Here is a 20,029-nt window from a genome sequence, read left to right as displayed (position 1 = left end):
GTAATCGAAAAACTCTTGAACTTATCCCTTGCCCACAGTGCACCTATCCCAGTACCTCACATCGAGTTTGCTGATAGACAAAAGGAGAGATCAGTCTTAAGACATTCATTGAGACTATATCTGGAACCACAATTAAATACCAAGGACAATAATCTGATAGTCATCTCTTCCTTTAGAAATCCAAGAACATGGGAGTGGAGGGAGGGAGGGAAGTTGAAGAAGAATGAAAATGGAAAACACAGGTGGAATGTTATGGTGAGTACATAACTTCTTTATCTGATGTCCATTTTCATTCCATCCTCAACTTCTGGGACAGAATCCCCAGCTACCTTTACATCCTGGGTGGACTCACGGATGTTCCTGAGCACCACTGAACTGAATGATGATCTTCCTCTGGAGACCAGATCCAGTTTGCAATGAGTAATGAAAGTATAGGGAATAGCCCAGGTTACTGCTGCACAAATATCATCCATGGAGGCTCTAGACTGAAAGACAGCTGATGTTGCTACAGATTTAGTTGAATGTTCTTTCAAAGGTTTTGATAAAGCAGTTCCCCAATGTGTTATAAGTGAAAGAAATTCAATCTGTGAGCCATCTAGCCAATGTCACTTTCCTTGCGAAAAATCAAATATGGTGGTTTATAAGACAAGCTTAAATTTCTGAAATCATTCTGGCAGAAGTTATAGCCACTAAGAAAATAGTTTTCCAGGACAGAAGCTTAATATCACAATCTGCTGCCGGTTCAAAAGGACGTTGCATAATTGCTTGCAATACCAAGTTTAGGCCCCAAGGAGGGGTTGCATCTTTGTAAGGAGGCTTTGAAAAGACAGCACCTCTCAAAAAAAGCTTTATAAAGTTTATGAGAAGCAAGTGATAAGTCTTCAAATCCTATATGAATATTGGATATAGCTGCTAACTGGACCTTAATAGTAGAAGACGAAGCCCCTTCATTGAATAGTCAGGATAAAAATTCAAGAAACTTATGAACAGGTGCTAAAAAAGGGTAAACATTATTTTGACGTGCCCAAAACACATATCTTTTCCATTTACTGATGTAAAGTTTACAGGTTGATGGTTTGTGAGAGGCCAAAAGTGTGCGTCAGACAGGGGAAGACAGCATAGATTTCTGGCTGTTAAAGGAATTGGAGAAACCAAGCTGTCAGCTTGAGGTTCAAGATGTCCAGGTGGATCATGCCTGTCAGATGGGGCAGGAGATTTAAACCAGGTCCAGAATCCAAGATTGTTGAAGTAGATGAGGCCAAAGGAAGGGGAACAAAATCTGTCAAGGCTACTAAGGTGCAATGAGGATTACTTTGCCTGACTGCTTTCTGTAGAAACTTTGGAATTAGAGGACTCAGAGGAAAGGCACAAAGAAGATCGGAGGGCCAACTGTGGAGAAGAGCACCCCTTGATGATTCCTCCTGAGGGGGAATTAGGGCAAAGTAGTTGCTGCACTTGTTGTTTAGGGCAGAGGTGAAAAGATTGCAGCAAGGGTGGCCTCACTGATGGAATATTCTCTGTGACATTTTTGGACTGAGGGACCACTCTGAGGCAGGAGTATGCATCTGCTCAATTTGTCTGCTATCACACTGGTCTTCCCCAGAATGTGCATTGCTATCAGAAAGTGGTTGGATGGGCTTGCCCACTGCTACACAATAAGAACTTCTCGACACAAGGGATAGGACCGGGTTCCTCCTTGCTTGTTGATGTACCAAACTACTGACATGTTGTCCGTTTGAATCGCAACAGTCTCTGAAGGAACAGCATCCTGGAAGGTCTGCAACGCTAAAAGCACTGCTCTCATCTCTGAGACATTGATATGCAAGCTAGGCTTTATGGGGAAGTGCCTTGGACAGTGTTCCCCAGATAATGCCCCCCTCACCCTAAATGGGAAGCGTCCATGATCACTGTGGCATTGGGTTGAAAGGGGGGGTGAAAGGAGGGTCTTGGAGAATTTGATCCAATTGCATCTACCATTTGAGATCTTTCTTGCAAATGATGGTGATTGTAATCAAAGTTGACACTGGTTGGTATAGTATTAACCACTGTGTTACAAGCAGTCATTATAAAATTCTCATGAGAAATCTGGCTAAGGGGACTAGAGTTATAGTTGCCTCCATGGATCCCAGGGCCTGTAGAATCATAGGTGTTTACTAGGCTAAGACCACAAGGGCCTTTTTAAGCCTAGCCATGCATCTCAAATCTCTGAGAAGTTCTGATACCCTTGATAAGTGTAATCATGGACCTGGGAGATGAACCATTTACATTAGAGACATAGGTGCCAAACCAGAGATGAATTTCCAGTTTCCCATCCAATTGTCCAAGTTGCACTTGAATTGGGTTAGGAGAGCAGACACTTTTATGCTGTTGATTATATTCATGACTTGTGATCTGATTTTCTGTAATCTCAGTGGGGGAAGAGAGGCTATTTGTAGTCAGGATAGCTCCTATGAACTCTAAGGTCTGGGTTGGTTCGAGGTGAGATTTTTTTTAGTTTATGGTTATCCCCAGATAGGAACATGTCTGGAGAACCTGTTCTCTTGCCTCTAACAACTGATGCCTGGTCGGAGCGGTAATGAGCCAGTCGTCTAAGTATGGAAACACCCAGAAACTCTGCAGTCTCAAGTGAGCTGTTACTACTGTCATGCTCTTGGTGAACACCCTGGGGGCTGTGGTGAAACCAAACGGCAAAGCTCTTATCTGATAGTGACTGACTCCCAGCCAGAAACAGGAAATGGAGAAACCTTCTGGATCACCTGTCCATCTTTATATGGTAGTACGCATCCAGAAGGTCTGTTGAGCACACCCAGTTGTTCTGTTCCAAAAATAGAAGACTGGATTGAACCGTGACCATCCAGAATTTTATTTGTTGAACTGACTTGTCCAAAACACTGGGATCCAAAATTGGTCTCCAGCCCCCTGTCTTTTTTGGCACTAAAAAGAATCTTAAGTAAGTTCCGGATTTCTCTGGTCTGACGAGACTTCTTTGATTACTCTCTTTTCTAGCGGTTCTTGAATTTGTAGTTCTGCTTGTTCCCCCTGATATGGTGGGACATCAGGGATTCTTTTGCAAATGGGTGGAAGGGAAGATGGTATAATATAACTTCTAAAAATGATCCTCTGCACCAAGGTATCTGATGTTATTTCTAGCCAGACTCTTTTATGCATGGATAGTTGACCCCAGACTGTCTCCAGAGGAAGACAATTGGGCCTCCTTTCATGAGGGCTGAAAGGGTTTACCAAAGAAAGAATCTCTGTACCTTTACTTTTGCGGGCCTCCTCTGCAACAAGGGCAGTGTCTTCCACTGAAGTTCCCTCCTCTGTCCCTATGAGAACCACCTCCACGTGTGTCTTGAAAAGACCCTTGGGACTTTCTGAACCACATTCTTCCACTGCTTCACTGATTCATTGAAAAGGATCATTGAGGAGTGGAAAAATGCACACCCATGGCAGAGAAGGTCTTTCCATCTTTCTCACAGCTGGACAAAGTCCCTCTTACTTTAGGGCCAAACAAGAATGTGCTATCAAAGGGAGAAAGCACTGATGAATGAAGACTTGAAGGGCTCCACAAAACCACATAAGTGCAGCCAGATGTCTCCTGATGGCAACATCTAAACCCACTTCTCTTGTCATCCCTTCGGCAGCATGAGAAATGAGCCTCATGTACGAGTTGGATATGGACTGTAGGGTAGCCAACTGAGAAGCAACAGATTCCTGAACCTCTTCAGAGATGGATCCTGAAAGGGTATCTGAAAGTTTCTTAATTAGATCCCTCTGCAGTTTGGTGAAATGTGCCAAGAAATTCAAGGACCATAACGCAAAGGTTGTTGAAGCATAAACTTGTTTCCAAACTTATCCACTGCCCAAGACTCCTTGTTGGGTGGATGGATAGAGGAACATTCCTCAGCTAGTTCCTTTTTTGTTGCTGCTGCTAGGACCATGACATCAACAGGCAAAACTTTTACCAGAATTGCTTATCCTCTGGGGCAGTGATAATTTTGTCAGGTCTCTGGGGAATGGGTTCACTGGTGTCAGGGGCTTTCCATTCCCACCAAAAGATCAACTCAATGAGCTCATCAGTGGGTGGAGTTACCAAGCCGATAGATAGATGGGTACCAAAAGCCTGCTTGTACACTGACTCATCAGATGAAGGACTACTGGACTTTCAATCACCTCTCTGTTTTAAGATTTTTAGGATGTCTCCAAAGGAGACACCATCAGGAGGTGATCTTGGGGATCCTTCGCACTCACTGAAGTCCGTGTCTTCTCTGATAGATTCCTCCTGTGAATCCAAGTGCTTCCTCTTGCACTTCTTCTTCTTACATACCTCCTCAGTGGATTGATCTGGGGGAGTATCAGAAGAGGAGGGTATTCTCTTTTGGGACTTCTGAGGTTTTGGTACTCACTGTCCTTGTGGAGGCAACAGTTGAGACTCTGAATGTAGGTGCGACAGGGATATGTGTTCTGAGTAGGAAGGAGCCGACAGACTGCTACAGTCATTGCTCTTTCCATAGCTTTGAAAGCTGACCCACCCAGAGAAGGAAAAGGCACCAGATCTGAAAGGGTAGGCCTGAAAACTGAGGTCACCTCCGTCTCCAAAGAGATCCCTCTCGAAGCACAAGCTGGAGTTGAGCTGATCCATGCTGAAGCTCTGAGGTTCAGAGTAGGTTCTGAAAACTAGGCGTCAACTCTAGACCCTCATAACCAACAGGACAGATACAGCCCAAAGAGGTCTCTGGTTCTGACTGAACCGAAGAGCTCAGAATAATAGTTGGTTCCAAAGATAAAGATATCTTCAGTTCTGATGCAGATGGCACCAGGAAGCTGGGAACTGTAGGCTCTAAGCCTTCAAATGAAGTTAGAGGAGGAAGCAAAGACAGAGTAGCTGAAGAACGGAATCCTTGACCTGTCAGGGTAGGAACCGAGGTGGATCCTGTCATACCTTTCACTCAAAGGATTTTTTTTTACCACTCTCCCCACATAGTCGGTTAGACTTTTAGAAGAACAGGCTGACGTTACAGAAGGCGATTTAGGTCTCTCCAAGAGTGGTGAAGGAAGTCTCTCTGGAAAGGGATCAATGGAGGGTGAAAAACCTCTTCTTAGAAGAAGAATTTTTGTAGAATCCTGTAACTGTGGTGTCAGATCCGAGGATCTTGGCACCAAAGTTTGTCCTTGACCTGGAATTTTAGGAACTGAAGAGATAGTCGGTTCTGATAGTTGACTTATGGTAATTCTCGGTTCCAATGAAACAGTCAGAGCCAATGTTAGTGACTTTTCTCCTGTCGGTTTCAAAGGGGAAGATGGAACAGATATTTTAGTCTTTTTTGAACTCTGAGCCAATGGAGATGTTGGCACTAACAAACTTTTTTTCTTCATCTTCTCAGAAACTTTGGAAGATGAAGACGACGGACTAGAAAAATCAGATTTGTTTCCTCATTTTTCTTTAAAAAGAAGTCGATCCAGATAATGCCTCACTGAAAGAAGATGGAAGCAGGCCTTTTAAGATCAATTTATTTTTCCGCTTAATAAGAGCTCTGTGGCTAAATTAATGACAAAGAAAGCAATTCTCCTGAAGATGGAGGGGGCCAAAACAGTAAACACGTAAGGAGTACATGTCAGAAAAGTGCATCTTATGGCCACATTTCTGACAAACCTTTAAATGCAGCTGGAGCCTTTTCCTTTTCTGCCACATGCGCTCGCACACACACAAGAAATGAAGGAAAATACAGTAAAGTTTTTTTTTTTTTTTTTTTTTGCTAATAGAGAAAAATATAGAAATGTAACAATCAACAATTATAATAAAGAAACTACACAAAGTGTAGGAGGAAAATATCAGCAATGATATATATAACACTGAAGTGTAGGGAAAGGGAAATAAAGACAATAGTATTTGGAGTACTAACGTACAAGAAAGGCAAAAAGGGTAAGGGAGTTTATGAATTATGGAGAAAAATAGAAAATATAGAAGGATTGAAAGTTAGAGATGAATATATAATAAAAATCAGTTATCTGCTCGAGACCAACTGGCACCAAGTCTGACACAAAAAGGGGCAAACAAGATCTAAGATAACTGGATAGGTGCACTGTGGGTGAGGGATAAGCTCGAAAGTTCTTTGGTTATGACAAGCTATGATAGCAGGAGAGTCAGTTCCGAGGATCGGAACTGAACCCACAGGTTGAGGATAGAATGAAAACTGACATCATCAGATCTGTTATTCACTACAACAGCAGCATTTGAAGGAAGACATTTAGAAACTATAATAACTGACTTTGTCTGGAAGCAATCATTACAAAACCAGACACATTATAGTTTAATTGAAAAACCTACAAATTATAGCATAAGGCATAAATCTACATGGAAGGGAAACCCAAGAAAAGATATCTATATTTCCAAATGCCCCAAAACATCACAACAGACATGAAACAAAAAAAATTCAGAAATATCAAACTAAGGTTTACAGTGAAAAGGATAGACAGAAGATGTTTAACTGTAAAAGTAAACATTATATAAACAGCCTGTATAATATTTCAAAATGTGGCTCTGAAACAATGCTTAATAGCTTCATTGGCGGAGTTCACAGAAGACTTGTACAACAATATGCATCTATATGAACAGAATTCAGCCAAGAAGGGTTGTAGCATGAACAACTGCACTGAGCACCACAATTACACTCCAAAATCAGGAAAAAGACAGATTTGTTAATCACCCTGAAATGTTTAGGCTCTAGTCTCTTGCTATAGCATTAACATCAGTCAGTGGTGACCACAGAAGAACGTCGGCAAACACTGCTTTAAGTCATGCTTAAATATTTCTTTTAGCCACTGAATGATATCTTAAAAGTGTTTTAAAACTCTCTGTACTTTATGCAGCTCTTCCATGGCAGCTGCTCTATGTATGGCAGGAATGTGTTAAAAATTTCAGACGTATGGAACACTTAGTTCCCTGTATGTTCTTTCTGCAATTAGTGTATTACATGTGAGCAGGTAAAGCTCCATGGACTACAAAAGAATTATGAATGGGTTTCTCCAAAATCAGTTGACCATAGGGGGATGTACATGGATGACTTAAAATTAAGACACTGATGAGATTTTACAGCTGCCTGGTTTTGCATTACTGTGTTTGCTGCCAATTAGTGGCTCCATTTAACTACTGCTCAGGGATTCTGTTTGCTGCAAAATCAGTATAGTTTATGTTACTCACAAGCAATGTCTACTGAAAAGACAGAAAATAATTTATTATTTTATTATTAGTTATCTCAACTATCTTCCTTTTTTTTGCATTAACAATGTTCATATGTCTGTTATGTACTTGGAGCTTTTCTCCCCGGGCCTCCGCTGAAAATGGACATGTATCCAGTAGGACTCTCCCGGTTAACAAATGTAAAATAAATAAAATAAATAAATAATAAATAAAATATTATTTCTCCTTGTATATTACTATTCAAAAGTCTGCAAAACGGACATATAAAAATAGAGAGCCCAAGGCAACAACACAAATAAGTTCTCAACTTTGAGAATTTTTCCAAGATGTAATACAACTAATAAAAATACCAGCACCTTTAAACTTTAAAGGTTTAATAAGCAGCAGTTCAACAAACTGTTGTTCTTCTTCTTTCGGCTTTTTCCCGGATAGGGGGTCACCACAGCGGATCATTTGTCCGCTCATGATTGGCAGTGGAGTTTTAAGGTGTTGAGTTGCCAGCCCAGTGCCCTACCTTCCACAGAAGGCGCACACACTCATACCTAGGGCCAATTTAGAGTGTCCAATCCACCTACTGCATGTCTTTGGGATGTGGGAGGAAGCCCATGCGACCACAGGGAGGACATGCAGACTCCACACAGAAGGCACCCCAGCCTAGAATCGAACCGGAGAACCTCTTGCTGTGAGGCGGCAACGCTAACCACTGCACCACCGTGGCCGCCCTTCAACAAACTGTTCTAAATTATGAAAATTAAGAGACCTAACAATGGCCAAGTGTCATGGTTCTGTCTAAAGCTATGCACCTGACCACTGATGGCAGCAAAACCAACATTTAAAAAAAGGCATTTATAGGTTTACCTCTGTAGGATTCAACCAGCTGTCCATACTGCTGAGATTTTCCACAGATTTTAAGGCACAAACTGTAGCTCTTGTTATTGCTTCTCCTACACGAGCTTCATCATCCACATCCTGGACACAAAATAAATATAATAGTCAGATATGTCAACTTAATAAAAATAAAGCCTTACTGTTATCTTTTTATTACTTTATCAGCAAAATGTCCACTCGACAACCTCCCTTCAACTTGCTCCCATCCTTATAATTGTAATGGCTACATTATTCCAATATCCAACATCTTTCCATAGACATTTTAATGTGCTGACTTAGTTACCACAATGACTTTTGGTGACTCCTCCTGAATCTTCAGAAATACCCTGAAAGTCAGTGGAAATGCATAAAGAAACACTCTCAAACATGGTAATGAAAAAGGCTCCACTTTCCAGGTCTATCTGCAATGAGTCCTGGTGTAGTATTTGATTAAGTGTCTCTTCTGAGACCAGACAAACAGATCTATTAGAGGTTTTCCAACAAATGAATCAATTGCTGAATGACCTCTTTTCTTTATTCGGTTTTCATTTGTGAGCATCTGTCCTGCTCAGCTTGTCTGATTTTACTCTAAAGGAATGTAGGAAGTTTGGAGGGTTGAACAACTCTTTAAAGTGACCTCTGAAGCCATCATAGCCAGCCTACACAGATGGTAACACCTGGTGTCCCCCTTACTTTATATACCACATCACTGTAGTGTTGTCTGTAATCACCTGCAAAAGTCCTGGGGACCACAGGTGATTAAAAGATTCTATAGCATGGATCGCAGCTAACATCTCTTTTGATATTTTCATGCTTTGGCCTTTCTGTTTTGTTCCAAAAGATCCTGCCCTTTGACCTCCATAGAAACTGCATTCCCCCCTAAGCAAAACCTGAAGCTTTTGTTGTCAAAGATTGAGTAGGGGTTGGACGAAAGAATGGGAGACCTAGATTCAGTCTCCAGTACAGCAGTTCTCTTGTCACAAAACCCCAGATTGAAATCTGCAGTTCCAGAGGGTGAGAAGGTTGGGCCCACATAGTTTTCAAGAACTGCTGAATTTTCCCCATGTGCAAAATGGCAAATGAAATAATGAGAATCACGGATGCAATGAACCCTGGAATCCTAAAATACTCTCTGGCTGAAGTCTGAGACTGATGTGAGAAGCTCAGGAAGATTTCCAGATGCAACTCCACTTTTCTCTGGGTTAGGAATGCCTTTTGCTAGGAAGAATCCGAAGGCATCATAGAAACACAATTGTGTGAGAAGGAATTAGGGATTTTTTTTTCTTCTGTTGATCTGAAAGCCCAGGTTGAGAATGACATTTGTAACCTATGAAATGGATTCCTGACACCTGAAAAAAGGCCGCAGACATAAGTAAGTCATTCAATAAGGAAATACGTGAATGTCCTGAAGTCTGCAATTAGCTGTCACTGGAGCGACATTTTGTAAACACCCATGTAGACAATCCAAAGGGTAATGCAGAGGACTGATAATGTGACCCAGACAAAGAACATCCGAGAAAATCTCTGAAGTTTATGGCAGCAGGGATGTGATAAGTATCTTTAAATCTAGAAACCTAGAAGAGGAATGAGAGGTAAAGGACTCTGTAAAGTGAATATCTTGAACTTTACAGACAAGTTGAGAAAGGACAGATTGAGTACTGGTCTCCAAGAAGGATCCTTCTTTTGCACCCGAAACATTCTGGAATAGAGTCCTTCTCCTCTGTTTTTGAGGCACTGCTTCTAAGCAAATCTGATGAAAAACCTGGGATTTAAAACCACCCTGAACTACTCTCAGAACTAATTTGTCTGTTGCCAAAGGGGAGGACTGAGAATCAGTTTCTGGGACAGATTTAAAGAGGAGGAGGTGGGGGATGCTGGCATAGTCATTCTGAGGGACAGGTCTGTTCCTTTTTCTGAAAGGATCCCTGCCTTTTGTTGCACCCCTCCTGTCATTTCCTTTTAGATCCCTGATTGCTGGAATTGCTTATTTTGCTTTAAAAAATAATCAGGGTTTTGGGAAGATTCAGAAACGGGGAATGAAATAAATTTAGGAACTCCCTGGATCAATCTGCTTCTCATCAAACTGTTTGAGTGCTTGAATAGCAGAAGGACCAAGCAAAACCTCCTTATACAAAGGAGAATTCAAAATCTCAAATATTACTTTTCAGAAAATGTTTGTTTATGTACAGAGGGAAAATGCCTTATCACAGTAGTAGTAGCTGTAGCCCTGGACAGAGTCAGCACAATCATACACACTCTTCAAAGAATGTTTAGACACTTGAGAAAGAGATGCAATAACAGGATTCAGAAAGAACCTACCACCTTCTGATGATAATGTGGCAGAAAAGTTCCACAAACTGCCCACAGAAGTTAGCAAGCACTTCAACATATGGAGAAGAAACAGAAATAACTGCTGGTTTAGACCTGAGGTGAGAAAAAAAAAACAACTTATTATAGTGGGGACCTTTATCAAATTTATCTGCCTTTTTCAGATGCTGAAGATTTGCTATCAAGATTATTGCAGGCAGAATCAAAAACATATGCCAAGGCTGGCATGACAGGAGGAACTGGTGCAACAAGTAGCAAATCCACTTGTAACATACCATACTATCAACTTAAGGAGGTGAAACATCCATGTGTTCCCACAAAATTATATTATTCATTCTGGATACAGTCTCAGAAAAAAAACAGAACTCCTCTACAGGAGAAGGCAAGGGAATAATCGCCTCAGATCCAAGTCAGGTGTTTGTGATGAAAATACCTGTCATTATCAGAATCCTCTGATAAAATATCCTCAGGATTTGTGGAACTAAGAGTCATGTTTAAGTTTTCCTGTTGATCTGCAGGATTCAAAATCTTCATCTTTTTTTAACAGACTTTAGATGAAATGTATCTAACATTTTGTTTCCTTTTTCTATGGACGTCCATAGGAGGAGACCAACTGAAGGATGGCACTTCAGCTTGGGAAACAAGTCTCTTACCCTGACCACTCTGATAAGAACCTCCTGGAGAAACTGTCACACCCAAAGATGATGGTTCTCCCATGCCCAGTATGAACATTAGAAAAGTTGCTGAGGATGTGGCTATCCCCCAGCCCAAGGAGGTGGTGGAAGGGATTACAACAGAGGCTCCCAGGACAAACATAAAAGGAGGTGGGGTTGGCATAATGGTTAAGGTCTTCATCTTACAGATACAAGGTACAGGGGGGTTGATTCTGACCTCTGCTTCCAGCTTTGCTCCACCTACACTCCCCCACCACACTTCCTATCCTGAAATCACTCTGGACCAAGTCTTTTTTTTTTTTTGCACTTTCCAAAATTAAAAAATACCCATTACATGGGTTTTGAGACCACCCCCCACCACATGGTTACATTCCTGATGTGTGTAGAACAGCTGCTATGGTTCCCTTAAATAAAGATGGCCCCTTCAATGACCCTGTGAATTACAGGCCTATTAGTCTCAAATATTATTCACAAGAATATAGAATATATAATGGCTGAACTGTAATCGGTGTTATACCCCTGGATCCACACCAATTTGGCTTTGTCAGAAGCGGACAATGTCTAATCAACCTGGTTGATCTTTTTAAAAAGTTTACTGAGGCCACTAATAAGGGCTATACAGTCCATGGTGCTTACTTGGACCATGCCAAGGTCTTTGACACTCTCGCCCATGCTAGAATTATTGACAAACTCTCCAAATTCGACATTAACAGATACACAGTTCACTGGATTTGTGATTGTCTATCTGACAAACCAAAGCCTTTCATGTCAGGGGTGTTTGCTCTACACATAAAAGCATCAGCAGGAGTCTCTCTCACAAGACTTTACCCTGGATCTTCTCTTTTTTGGTATATACTTATCTGGAATTAAAGCTGACATCACTGGACTACAGCTGACCAAGTTTGCTGATGATTGCAAACTGGGGGCAGTTAAATCCCATTCTGGTACTCAAATTCTCCAGAAAGGGATAGACAAAACAAAAGCTTGGTGTGTTAAATATGGGCTTAACCTCAATACTAAAAAATGCAGTACAGTTTCTTCTGGTAACTTTAGCTTTACTTCCACTTATCATATAGAATGTGTTTCAATTAAATCTAACACAGTAATCAGGGACTTGGGTAAATTTACTGACAAGAAACTCTCCTTTGACAATAATGTATCTGTGGTGGTTAAATAAATCACTTTACATTGCACAACGTATCCTTCATGGTATCTCAGGTTCCAAAGTTGTTAAAGCCCCACTTTATTCCTATCTTATTAGGTCACTCAGTGAAGATAATGCACCCTTTGGCATATATCTTGCTAAGGCACCTAAACCATCTCGAGAGACCTCATATTTCCTCACCAGAAAGATGTCTGATCTCAGGACCCTTATCTACTCTTGTCCCTCATCTCAGTGTCATACAGAGTCCCAAGTGGTGATCTCTGCTTAGCCTTCTGTGCTAAGAATGACTGAGCACTCTCTGAACTCCTTCACCTCAGAACAATTGGTAAAGCAAGCACCAGCTCTAAACATTTAAATCAATGCTACCACATCAGCATCACCAAATGGCACAACAGATACTTAAAATCCTGTGTATCCTATCTTTGTGGAACACAATGCCCTTACATATACAGTTACATATAAAGTACTTACCTAGCAACCTTTAAAACCAGTATGGATGAATGGATGGATGATTAACAAATTTTCATTTGGGATATGTGAGGAAAATATACTTAATGGGAGACACTGTTAGCCCCTATCAGTATTGGGTGATGTGGTTGAAGTTTTCAGTGGTCTCTCTGGTCAGAAACGTAGTAAATAAATCTGAACCTATGAACCAAAGGTTCTGTGGTGCAAAACAGAAAAAATGCGCCTTCATATGAATTTGGACTATGCAGTTTAGTATAATGCATACACCAATTTTAAGACTTTTTTGATAGGTGAAAAAATAGTAAAAAAAATTCTTGAATCTGAAGAAAGTGTACAGTACTGATGTTACATTTAAAGCTGATGTGAAAGAGTGGTAAACGGTTGCAGCAGTTACAGTGCTCAGGTCTACAGTTAAGTACACTTCTTAATTGCAATGCATTCTATGCAGTCTCTGTATATCCTCCATACTATTCTCATGTGAGTTTTCGCTGGTACTTTAGTTTCTTCCCACATCCCAAAGACAGCATGCTGTAGGTGAACTTGCATTCATCCAGACTTCCAGTAAATGTGTGTGCTGTGTGAGAATAAGCATATGTATCCTTTGCTGGTCTGGTACCCCAGTCAAGATTAATTCTTCTTCTCTGCACCCACTGAAAGTCAGATAAGCTTTTACAATCTGTATTTATAAGGATCTCTCTAAACTCTTGCTGAGGAGGCTCTAGTGATACAATTCACTGATTCCAGCAAACAGTGACAGTTGTCTTGATTGCATATTTTTTCTTTAGTATAAATACCTAGTAAAATCCACAGAGATGACCTATATGTTTTACTTGGGTCTATATTATATTCTCTAAAGCCGACAATGACACGAGAATAGCAAAAGTGCAGAACACTGAACGGGTAAACGGAAATCTCCATAAGGGGAGATTTCTGTTTACTTCAGTGTGGTGTGGTCTTTAGCGGGGGTGCAGGGGGGCTTGCCCCCTGCCTACACCCTTTAGACTTTTTTTTTTCTGAACATTCAAAATTTTAATAGTTCGATCATTAAAGGTCGGCCTTTAGTGATTCGAACTATTAAACTTTCGATGTTCTAATATAGACCCGTTTTACTCAGCTTTTGAAATTTAAGCAGGTGGGCTATGCGGCTTAGAAGATTTAGGATGCAGAAGTAAAGATGATACTCTTCCTGCAGTCAAGCCCCCCCCCCCCCCCCCCAGTCTAACTTAGCCTTAGAATTATTCTCAGAGCTGCCAGTCTCACACATTCCTAGCTCCCTGAATTGTTCCTTTTCAGGATAATATGATGAAAACATTCATTGGGGTGGTCCCTGACTTCTTGGGGAGTCACCCTTACCACACTGCGTAGTGTTTGGGGAGCAAGGGATAGCACAGGGAGTTGGAGAATATAACACAGGCAGCACTCACAGGTTCACAGGTTCATAAGTATGTACTAGGCTATCGGCCCAAGGGCCTATACAAGCCTAGCCAAATGAGGTTCCCTGACTTTCGCCACCCAAGAAATTTATTTTCCTGTGCCTCTGTTGAGCAGAGCCACAGCAGTGATCCCTGGGGTGAATTTCCTGTTTACCATCCAATACAATCCAAATGCACATTAAACCAGGTTCTCACCAGATATGCATAAAATGTCACACAAAGTGCCTTGCCTGTTTAAAACAGCAGAAAGTGTAAAACAAATACATTTCAGAAAGAATTGCCTCACTCAATATATGTAATTTAAAAATGTAGAACTGAAATAAAAATAGACAAGGTGTTAATCCTTCATTGATACAGAAATAATTACTCACCCACTGCACAGTAACAACTGACAAGTTGTTCTATGAATAAATTAAAAAATAAACAAATGATACATAGAACCTAAAGTACAAAAACATTAAAGTGATTAAGTATAAAATTTAGCAACAAAAATGCAGTAAAGACAGTGGGCCAAGTACAAAAAGGCTGTAGACACTCTGCACTAAACACCTCTGATGTAGGTACAGCCCTATTACAGTGCTGCTACATGAAGATGTCCCAACACCATGGTTGGCTGTCTATCTGGATGTGTTATATGCTAATGAGGCACTCTGAGAGAGACATATACACATATTAGCTATGTGGTCTGTCCTGGAACTGCCTGCATTTGCTATACCAAACGAATAATATAATTGCTCAGCTGCATATGTTTGCACAGGTGCTCCTGGCTGCTCAATGTAATGAAAATTGCCTAAACGAAGTAAAGGTAAGTGTTGGAGAGTTTAGTGGTCAGATCAGGTAGTGTTAGGTGCTGTATGTTTGCTTGGGAGGTGGTAGTAGGAAGGTTAGGGAGTGAGCAGGTTAGATAAGTGTGTGCACATAGGTGAATGGATGTGTGTGGCTGAGAGTGCAATGAGTTGAAAGAGCTGTGTGTGTGTGTGTGTGTGGGGGGGGGGTCACTGTCATACTTCCATACATGCCTAAACTGATGAGCAAAGCCTGCACCATTGGGTCAGGGGGACACTAGATACCAAGTATGTCTTGAGCTATGTGGTCAGGAGAAACAGGGATGTCTTTAACTACATGGGTTGAAGGGAAACATTTGACACTAGGGATGTCTAACTAAAAGGGTCAGGGGAAACACTAATCATCAATGATACCCTCCAGTGCTGTAATGGCACTTACACTAGAGATGGGAAAAATGCTAGTCATCATGGAATAACCTCTCATGCCTTAACTGAACTTACACACACACACACACACACACACACATATATATCTATATATATATATATATATATATATATATATATAAACATAAAACATACACACACAAATACATATATATATATATATATAAATATATATATATATATATATATATATATAAAGGTTCATGCATACAACATTTAAAGTCTCTACACTACGATAGTGGCATGTTTTAATAAATCATTGGTAAATTTATTACACATCATCTGGTTTCCTCCTTTTGCAAGTGGATGGTGACTTTTTTTTTTGCTTGTTAGTTTCCACTGAGCCTATCCCCTGGGATAGAAGAGCTTGCCACAGGCATGAAGATGGCAAATTACATTAGATTAAAAAGTGTGCAACTACATGACAAGTATGGAATGACTACATATCTATCTAGCTAGCTAGCAATTTTACCTGGGAATATGCATATGGAAAGTCAATTTTCAGTGGAGTTCTGCAGAAACAATCTCAAAGACAATAAAAATGACAAACTACCAGTAAAGTGGGCAAAGAATTTATGCAAAAGAAACATGGCACCCCTATTGCTAATTTTCTTACATGTTTTACAGACCATAAAACTCTGATCGTGTAGGATTCCACCAAATACTCATATTTACCATCCATCCCCCACAGTGGGTTAAGATCCATTCACTAGGTCTATGAGACCACCACACTGCAAGGCGTTCTTTAGCTTGTCATCCCACCACCTTAAGTGTGCATTTTGTATATATGGTGTTAACTTAGTTTTGCAGTCAGATGCTCCAACATGCGCTTCACTTATTTTCATATACAGGTTCTGTTTATCTTCCACAAATAAACACAGTATTATTGTAGTAGAATGTAAAGGATTTATTATTCTTTCCCATACAAGATGGGATAGGCTTGCAGCATATTTTGTTGCCACCATGGCATACAAGATACTAAACAAATGTAGGTTATAGGCATCACAGACCTAAACTCTCCAGCTAACATGGTTTAATAATTCCAGCAATTTCTATTTACTATAATAGCCATAGTTAAGTTCATGTTGGTTCGGAGGGTGGCCTAATGGTTAAGGTGTTTGCCTTACAAACACAAGGTGCAGGGTTTGAGTCTCACAAGGGATAATTGGCTAAGCTTAAAATGGCTCGCAAGGGCAGTTAGCTTAGTACTAATCTATATAAAAAGTCTATATATATATATATATATGAAATGAGTGTGGGTTGTCTGAAAGACAGATGAATTAGCTGTATTCTCTTGTGCTTGTCATTAGTCTGCAGGTCTCAGACTGAAAGTCCTCAAACAGATGCCTTGTAAGCTTGCTGCAGTAAAGTCAAACTATCATACAAAGTGGCTACAGTTAAATGTGATGAATCTGTTCACAGAATACCTGTAGCATAACATATAAACACAAGATTTCTTGGTGACACCCATGCACTTAACTCAAGTTTCATATATAATCCATGCGGCGCAACATTTTGATCACATTTGTTCCTATACGGGTTGCCTTACTATAGATAATTATTAGGCTAGCTGTTCTTGTGGCCCATTTGAAGTTTAACCACTTTCCCTTACAGGGGAGAATCAAACCCTGTACCTTATGTTTGTAAGGTAAACACCTTAACCATTTTACCAATACCAGTTTTTTTTTTTTTTTTTTTGTGGCAAGAGTCAGTTTGAAAGGTGAGGGCTACCTTACTGGTTCCAAGACGGAAGCCTCCCCTCCCCTGCAGAAGCGCACTGAAATCTTCTTCTGTAGGCTGCAAATGTTCACAGGCTTGTGCTTCCTGGAGGCAACACCTTGTGCTCCCACCAGGTGTCACCCATGTGATAAGCAATAGCTGACATCCCCCCGAAAAATAAATCAACAGTGGACTCTTGCACTTGCTTGGAGGAATCAGATATCTTTTTTTTTTTGTCTTATACGGACAAACCCTGAGATTTTTTGAGTATGCTCACCTTTGGTTGTGGAAGATTGGGGGAGGAGTGCCTGCAGGACATTTCAAAGGTGTTTGCGAAATTCCATCTCAAATTGCAGTTGTACTTGCAACATTTCTCCTTCTGAGACATTCATTAGTTTAATCTGTGCATTTTATCCTCACAAAAAGTAGCCGTTTAGAGATTTTATGATCGGACTGCTACTACTCCTCTACAAAGCATCTGAAAGTTTCACTATTGTATTACTGTATCTATATACATATATCTATCATATATATATGTATATATCTATATATAATATATATACACACACACACACACACATATATATATATATATATATATGTGTGTGTGTGTGTGTGTGTGTGTGTGTGTGTGTGTGTCATAGATCTTTCTATACTAGAAATGGAAAGAATATTTTTTTTTGCTCAAGTCTGAGGAACATCTGGAGGTAGAACAGACCTGGATTACTCCTTGCACTCTTGCATCTAAAGTTGTGCCTTGATGGGCCATTGCTGCACAAAACAGTTTCATTAAATGACAAAGAGCATTACATAGTGTTGATATTTACGTGTTCAACCACACTCTTCTAAAATAGAAATACAAGTTATTAGCTCATCATTCCAGCCTGTAACTCCCATCATCACCAGTTGTAACACTTAAGTATTGTCTCTTTGATGGGAGTATTCACAGCTGAGTCTTTTTTTTTTTTATTAAATTTTCCATGAAAAATAAAAGACAACAAATGACAGACAGTATTCTTAAGACAAAATATTAACAAATTAAAAACTATTTAATTTACTATATATATATATATATATATATATATATATATATATATATATATATATCTATCTATCTATATATATATATATATATATATATATATATATATATATATATATATATATATGGGTCTACTACCATAGATCGAAATTACACTATTTCGAAATATGATAGTAGTGTCCCACTAACATGAAAGTGCACTTCAGTGAAAGTGTACTTTCGCTAAAGTCACTAAGTCGAATGGGACATTTCCTGCACTGTGGTGCAGTAGTGACCTTAGTTAGGCTTGGGTTAAGGATAGTGGATAGCTAAATAGGGCTATCCACTATCCTTAACCCAAGCCCTAACCCTAAGGTCCATGACTACCGCACCACAGTACAGGAAATAGGTCCGTAACTACTGCTCAGTGGAGGAAATACAATTTCCTGCACTGTGGTGCGGTAGTCACGACCTTAGTTAGGCTTGTTATGATAGTGGATAGCCCTACTAGCTATCCACTATCCATTACCCAAGCCCTAACCCTTCGTTGTAGTGAATTTCGCAAAAGTGCACGTTTGTTGAAGTGCACTTTCGCGTTAGTGGGACACTACTATCGTATTTCTAAATAGTGTAATTTCGATCTACGGTAGTAGACCTATATATATATATATATATATATATATATATATATATGAGACTTTGCAAATTATATATATATATATATATATATATATATATATACACACACACACACACACACAGGCCTGAAGCAAAACTGCAGATCACTGTTAAGATGCACAAGTTCTTTAGTATAAATATCAGTTCAGAAAGAGTTATGGTCCATTTGCAAAGTCTCAATAAGTGCTAAAACTTTTGTCCAAGGATTACTAACAAATGTCTTTGGATAGATTCTAAGTTCTTTGGTCTCAGTTTTGTTGATTGCCAGGTATTTCGTTGAAGACTAGAAATCCTCAACTGTAGGTAGACAGACAGTTTTCCACCTTCTGGTAATGCATTTTCTACTGATAGCAAGTACTGACCACAGTAAATATGAATTATCCTTATTCAGAGAGTAATCTTCATTCACATCAAAAAGAACTAATGATTTGGACAATAAAAAGACTCAGTGAATAATGCTTTGAAAAAATCATGTATGCTGTTCCGATAACCCTTTAATTTAGGACAATCATAAAAAGTGTGTGCCCATTCAGCTTTGGTATGTTCTATACATCTCCAGCAGGATGCATTAGAGCTATTATTGATTTTAACTATCTTATTTGGTGTCAGAAATGCCCTATGGAGCTATTGCCAAGCAAAAATATTCCAGTAATGAGACCATGAAGTATGCTTGATGGATAACAATGTTTTGTTTTTCGTCATGTGAGAAATAAAAGAACAGCCTTTGAATATAAAGTTCCAATAACTTTAATTTATACTAGTCTTATAAACAATTAACATGTTACATAATTTCAAAATAATGTTATTTCTAGTGAGACTATTATGTAAAATTTTACACATGAAAGTTATCATCTTTGGTCTTTCTTGATAAGATGAATTTTTAAGTATTAGGCATAAATCCTGAGAATAAGTTAAGATACTTTGCAGAATTAGCCAGTTTTGAGGAAGCAAATCATGCCCTCTTATAAGAAACTGACCCCCAGAATGTCTAATCTTCTGTGCAGGACTAGCTTAGTCCTGCATGGAAGCTACCGATTAGGAGCAGGACGGCAGCGCGCCATTTATATTAATGAGGCGTGCTACCCGAGCATCTAGGCTTACACGGAGCATGTAAGAGTGCAGGGGGCGTGCCTGAGAGCAGAGCACTCAGAATAAACACGCCCCCGCAATGAAGAACAGCAGAATGGGGTATGCAATGAGCAAGACCGCTCAACGGTGACCGCATATCCCCAGCAACAGTCCC

At 39.9% G+C, this 20,029-nt stretch overlaps 1 protein-coding gene across 1 annotated transcript in view; it reads right to left on the bottom strand.

The window, feature by feature from the left end:
- Nucleotides 1-20,029, bottom strand: part of LOC122794961 (HSPB1-associated protein 1-like) — a 477,584-nt gene that overhangs the window by 64,575 nt on the left and 392,980 nt on the right. Inside the window, exon 6 of the mRNA XM_044063556.1 lies at nucleotides 8,060-8,170. Within this exon, the coding sequence (XP_043919491.1) occupies nucleotides 8,060-8,170 (111 nt within the window). The remainder of the gene's footprint in view (nucleotides 1-8,059; nucleotides 8,171-20,029) is intronic.

Source organism: Protopterus annectens, chromosome 2.part1 (assembly GCF_019279795.1).
Source record: "Protopterus annectens isolate FY-2018-M chromosome 2.part1, PAN1.0, whole genome shotgun sequence".
Taxonomy (NCBI): domain Eukaryota; kingdom Metazoa; phylum Chordata; order Ceratodontiformes; family Protopteridae; genus Protopterus; species Protopterus annectens.
This window is presented reverse-complemented; position numbering and strand designations above follow the sequence as displayed.